Source organism: Bison bison, unplaced genomic scaffold, assembly GCF_000754665.1.
Source record: "Bison bison bison isolate TAMUID 2011002044 unplaced genomic scaffold, Bison_UMD1.0 scf7180017864331, whole genome shotgun sequence".
NCBI lineage: Eukaryota > Metazoa > Chordata > Mammalia > Artiodactyla > Bovidae > Bison > Bison bison.
In genome coordinates this window covers 8,569,074-8,574,980 of record NW_011494903.1, presented here as the reverse complement: position 1 = coordinate 8,574,980, position 5,907 = coordinate 8,569,074, and the positions used below count along the sequence as shown (strand labels likewise).

Here is a 5,907-nt window from a genome sequence, read left to right as displayed (position 1 = left end):
TTTAGGAGCTCTGCCTGGAACCAGGTACCAGAGACATAGATTTTATTATATCACAAAATCACAGTGCTCAGTACATGTAACTGTAACATGGTTATCATTGCCATCGTACCTCTCGTGGGAAATAATGGATGTTTAACAAAGACTTGCTGGTAATATTAAGGAAGGCCCAGGTAGACCAAAATAATAAAAATGTCCCTGAACCCTAGGGCCAAAGTTAGATTCAGGAACTAAACAGCTGTGGTTTTAAGAAGGTAGCCACTCACCAGAAAGGGTGGCATTGAAAAGTGAGGCAAGCATCCCAGGGTGTGTGTGGTGGTTGGCAGCTGGTGAGGGCAAAAGGAAGTGCCTGGTGAGAGTCATTGACTTTGATGGAGATAAATACGATGGAAGCGCGTAAACTCCACAAAGGGACAGGCTATTGATGAGATAAGGCAAGCGATAAGAAAGATTCCTCTTTCCAGGCTCATTCTTCCCTGAGAAGGATCTATAGAAACTGCAATGATTACATACGAAACCTAGTGGGGCCTGATCCTCCCCTCAAGTCCCTAGCTCTTCCCAGTGAAAGAGTTATGGGAGGGACTTCCCTGGTGGTCCAGTGGTTAAGACTTCACCTTCCAGTGCAGAGGGTGTGGGTTCGAACCCTGCTTGTGGAACTAAGATCCCACATGCCTTGTGGCCAAAAACCCAAAACCTAACAAAGGCAACATTGTAACAAACTCAATAAAGACATCAGGGTAGAGCCACAGCGAGGGGAGGGGACAGTAGTACCTCTGTCCTCTCTTGATGGAGATGGGGTCCAGCTCTGAACCTCACAGCCCACCTTCCACCCAGAAAGAAACCCCAGAACTGGACAGAGAATCAACCTGACTCTGAGATGAGAACACCCTGGCCTCTGGGACCTCCCTGCCTGAGACCAGAAGAAACTGACACTGTCTGCCTTGGCTGAGCTGTCTAGATGCTTCTTTTTGACCTAGTTATTTGACATTTATCCCATTCTTTCAGCTTGTCTTTAGAATTCTGCCTGTCACTTGGTAGATTTATTATGCCAACCAGTCCCCTCCTGTTAAACTAAACTCTTCTTAATGTGTCTTCTTGGGACTGGAATGAATGCCTGACGGGATCTGCAAATGAAATACATCTCTGTTTATGGACACGAGGGAATGAAAACACTCCCCACAACTAATTCTTTCTTTCCTTCCCTCCCTTCTTTTTTCTTTTTCTTCTTCTCCCTACCCCTCTTTCTCTAACAAACGCCCCTCATAATAACATCCAAGCTGCCTTCTAGAAACTTGAATCTATATGATTCGGAGCAGATGAATACCTCTGTTAACAGCAGTTCTCAACCAAGGGTGATTTTGCCCCCACAAGACATTTGGCAAAGTTTGGAGACATTTATGGTTGTCACAACCTAGACGGGGAAGATGAAATGCTACAAACTTCTAAATGGACACAAGGCCAGGGATGCTGCTAAACATGTGACAGCCCCCAACAACAAAGAATTATCCAGCCCCAAATGTCAACAGTGCTGAGGTTGAACAAGCCTGGTCTGTAAGTCCACTTTTCAAGGCAGTGCTCCAAAAGTGTAAGCGTGTTCTCTAAAGGCTACTATTGCACTGGTGGGTAAAGTGCTCTTGGAAAAGCCTAACCAATTAGCTAAAGAATTTTGGGATGATCTACACATCATTCTGTTCAACAGTGCTTTGGGACTTAAGTCTTACCAAGTAATTAAACATAGATCATACGAGCTTTGTAGGAAATACTGTTCTCTGGGGAGAAAACGTTCCCCACTCACACCTTGTCACAGGTTCTAACAGCATAGCCACAGAAACCTGTGACAACTTGCCTGTATTTATTCTAATAATGAAGCCACCCAGCCCTCCCCCATCACTGAGCCCTTGATTACTATGAAATCAGACACCATGGTAGGCAGACACATGGAGCTCGAGCTGTTACCAACAGTTACCTGGGTGGACAATCCTGTTCATGACACTTCTTCTGTCTCCCATTGGGTTGTGTTTCTGGATCACAGAATGTAGCTTTCACTATCCCACGGCCCTTCTTCACGCAATGGGCAGTCTGGCGGCGGATACCTGGGGGTTTAACAGAAAGGTTCACATGTATTAAACCCAAGCCCACATTCTTAGTGTCAGATGAGGCCCCTGATCATGCCTATAACTGATGAGAAAGTTGTCCATAAAGTATTTGGTCTTTATTTTTATTTTCTTAAAGATTTTTTTTTTTTTTTGATGTGGACCATTTTTTTAAAGTCTTTATTGAATTTGTTACATTACTACTTCTGTTCTATGGTTTGGCCTTTTAGCCATGAAGCATGTGGAATCTTAGTTCTCCGACCAGGGATCAAATCTACATCTCCCGCATTGGAAGGTGAAGTCTCAACCAGTGGACTACCAGGGAAGTCCAGAGTATTTGGTTTTTAAAGTAGGAATGGAGACCTCTTTAAATCTGCTCATGCTGCTGAACGCAATGGGTGAAAAATATCTTCCTAAGTAAGGACCAAAGATAATATAGGCCAATTAATATGTAATCTAGTATACAGATTCCACTCTAGCTGTGGAGACAAGACTCCACATACATATGCCAAATAAAACACAAAGTGAGATTTAAATACTGAAAACAGATGCCACCACCAGGTGTTGCAACACAATCCGACTTATTTAGTTTAATAAAAGAGAGGAATGGGAGCTTTATATTAGTTGGGGCTTGTAAACTCTGAAAGACAGAAATAAAATTCAAAATAATGTTGTGAAGTTGAGAGGTTATGTTTTTTAAAGTAGAGGGTTCTGACAACAGGGATCGAAAATACTGTTGCCTTTGACACCAGGTTGGTAAGAAAGAGAAGCACATAGAAATGGTCGGGTCTACAGGTGAACACAGCCCACGTGGGGGCTGGATTTGACTTTGGATATAGAATGATAGTTGGGTTCAATCCCTGGGTCAGGAAGATCCCCTGGAGAAGGGAATCGCTACCCACTGCAGTATTCTTCCCTGGAGAATTCCTTGGACAGAGGAGCCTGGCGAGTTACGGTCCCTGAGAGCACAAAGAGTTGCACGTGAATGAGTGACTCCTTTCCCAATTTGGAAGCAGTCTTGTTCCAAATATGGACTGGTTCCAAATTGGGAAAGGAGTATGTCAAGGCTGTATATTGTCACCTTGCTTATTTAATTTATATGCAGAGTACATCATACAAAATGCTGGGCCGGATGAAGCACAAGCTGGAATCAAGATTGCTGGGAGAAATATCAATAACCTCAGATATGCAGATGACACCACCCTTATGGCAGAAAGTGAAGAGCAACTGAAGAGCCTCTTGAGGAAAGTGAAAGAAGAGAGTGAAAAAGCTGGCTTAAAACTGAACACTCAAAAAGCAAAAGATCATGGCATCTGGTTCTACCACTTCATGGTAAATAGATGAGGAAACAATGGAAACAGTGAAAGACTTTATATTTTGGGCTCCAAAAGTTCCGGGAGTTGGTGATGGACAGGGAAGCCTGGCCTGCTGCAGTTCATGGGGTCACAAAGAGTCAGACGTGACTAAGAGACTGAACTGAACTGAGCGACTAACACTAACTAACTGAGTAGTAATTAATCTAGGTAGTGCTTGCCTTGCCCAGGGCACTGTTCAGACTTGTATGAAGACGCTTACTCCTTGGAAGGAATGTTATGACCAACCTAGATAGCATATTCAAAAGCAGAGACATTACTTTGCCAACAAAGGTTCGTCTAGTCAAGGCTATGGTTTTTCCTGTGGTCATGTATGGATGTGAGAGTTGGACTGTGAAGAAGGCTGAGTGCTGAAGAATTGATGCTTTTGAACTGTGGTGTTGGAGAAGATTCTTGAGAGTCTCTTGGACTACAAGGAGATCTAACCAGTCCATTCTGAAGGAGATCAGCCCTGGGATTTCTTTGGAAGGAATGATGCTAAAGCTGAAACTCCAGTACTTTGGCCACCTCATGCGAAGAGTTGACTCATTGGAAAAGACTCTGATGCTGGGAGGGATTGGGGGGCAAGAGGAGAAGGGGACGACAGAGGATGAGATGGCTGGATGGCATCACTGACTCGATGGACGTGAGTCTGAGTGAACTCCGGGAGTTGGTGATGGACAGGAAGGCCTGGTGTGCTGCGATTCATGGGGTCGCAAAGAGTCAGACACAACTGAGCGACTGATCTGATCTGATCTGATGTGTTTATGTGTGTGTGTGTGACTACCTATGTATGTCCCAGACAAATATATACACATGTATAAATGTAAGTGTGTGTATGTATAACACAGCACCTATTATCTACTATGATGTGTAATAAATAAAACCTCACAACCCAATGAGGTCAACACTATTACTATTGCTACCTAACATATGAGAAAACAGGGCACAGTGAAGTCATACAGGTTAAGAAGGGAAAAGAAAGGACCACTGGCTTTACTAGCTAGGACATCATTGGCAAGAGAATGTGGAGGAGTAGCCAGACATCACGGATTGAGAGGTGAAGGGCAGGTAGGAAGAGTGTCATCATCTGTTCTGAAAGAGCCAATGATTCCATGCAAAATAGGAAAGGCTGGGTGGGAAGACTGAAGATGGAGGCCCCAGACAAGAGAGCAATTGACCAGCACAGAGACGGGCACCCTGAGCTCTCAGGGCATCTGGGCCTTGAGTGGGCTCACTGGTGAAGCCCAGAATTTGAAGGGCCACATGTGCACCAATAAGCTAGTCACTTCCTTACTTTAGTGCCAATTACATGAAGGGATTGCCCATATCCACAATGCTGGCAGGACCCAAAATGGGGAGCTCCCCTACCACACACTGCATCACATGCCCTTACATGGACTCATGCCAATATCTAGGGCTAGCTTGCATATTCAGATGCCAAAGATTGTATCTCAGATGAGACGGTTGGATGGCATCACTGACTCAGTGGACATGAGTTTGAGCAAACTTCAGGAGACAGTGAAGGGCAGGAAGCCTGGTGTGCTGCAATCCATGGGGTCACAAAGAGTCAGATATGATTGAGCAACTGAACAACAACAAATTCAAAAATGTCAGAGGGAAATGCAAAACAGTAAGTGAAGACTTTAAAATGAATCAACAGTATTTTATTGTTCACTCAGTTCAGTTCACTTGCTCAGTCATGTCCAACTCTTCGCAACACCATGGTCTGTAGCACGCCAGGCTTCCCTGTCCATCACCAACTCCTGGAACTTGCTCAAACTCATGTCTGTCAAGTCAGTGATGCCATCCAATCATCTCAGCCTCTGTTGCTTCCTTTTCCTGCCTTCAATCTTTCCCAGCATCAGGGTCTTTTCCAGTGAATTGGCTCTTTGCATCAGGTGGCCAAAAGGATTGGAGTTTCGGCTTCAGCATCAGTTCTTCCAATGAATATTCAGGACTGATTTCCTTTAGGATTGACTGGTTTAATCTCCTTGTAGTGCAAGCGACTCTTAAGAGTCTTCTCCAACACCACAGTTCAAAAAGCATCAATTTTTCAGCACTCAGCTTTTTTTATGGTTTAACTCTCACATCTATACATGACTACCAGAGAAACCACATCTTTGACTAGATGGACCTTTGTTGGCAAAGTGTTGTCTCTGCTTTTTAATACACTGTCTAGGTTTGTCATCAGAGAAGGGGATGGCACCCCACTCCAGTATTCTTGCCTGGAAAATCCCATGGGCGGAGGGAGCCTGGTAGGCTGCAGTTCATGGGGTCGAGAAGAGTCAGACATGACTGAGCGACTTCACTTTCACTTTTCACTTTCATGCACTGGAGAAGGCAATGGCAACCCACTCCAGTGTTCTTGCCTGGAGAATCCCAGGGATGGGGGGCCTGGTGGGCTGCCATCTATGGGGTCGCACAGAGTCGGACACGACTGAAGTGACTTAGCAGCAGCAGCA

General features: G+C 44.7%; 1 protein-coding gene across 1 annotated transcript in view; it reads right to left on the bottom strand.

Annotated features, from left to right (window-relative positions):
* The window catches only part of ADAMTS12 (ADAM metallopeptidase with thrombospondin type 1 motif, 12), a 390,158-nt gene that overhangs the window by 80,616 nt on the left and 303,635 nt on the right, over positions 1 to 5,907 (bottom strand). Inside the window, exon 17 of the mRNA XM_010853830.1 lies at positions 1,964 to 2,090. Coding sequence (XP_010852132.1) covers positions 1,964 to 2,090 — 127 coding nt within the window. The remainder of the gene's footprint in view (positions 1 to 1,963; positions 2,091 to 5,907) is intronic.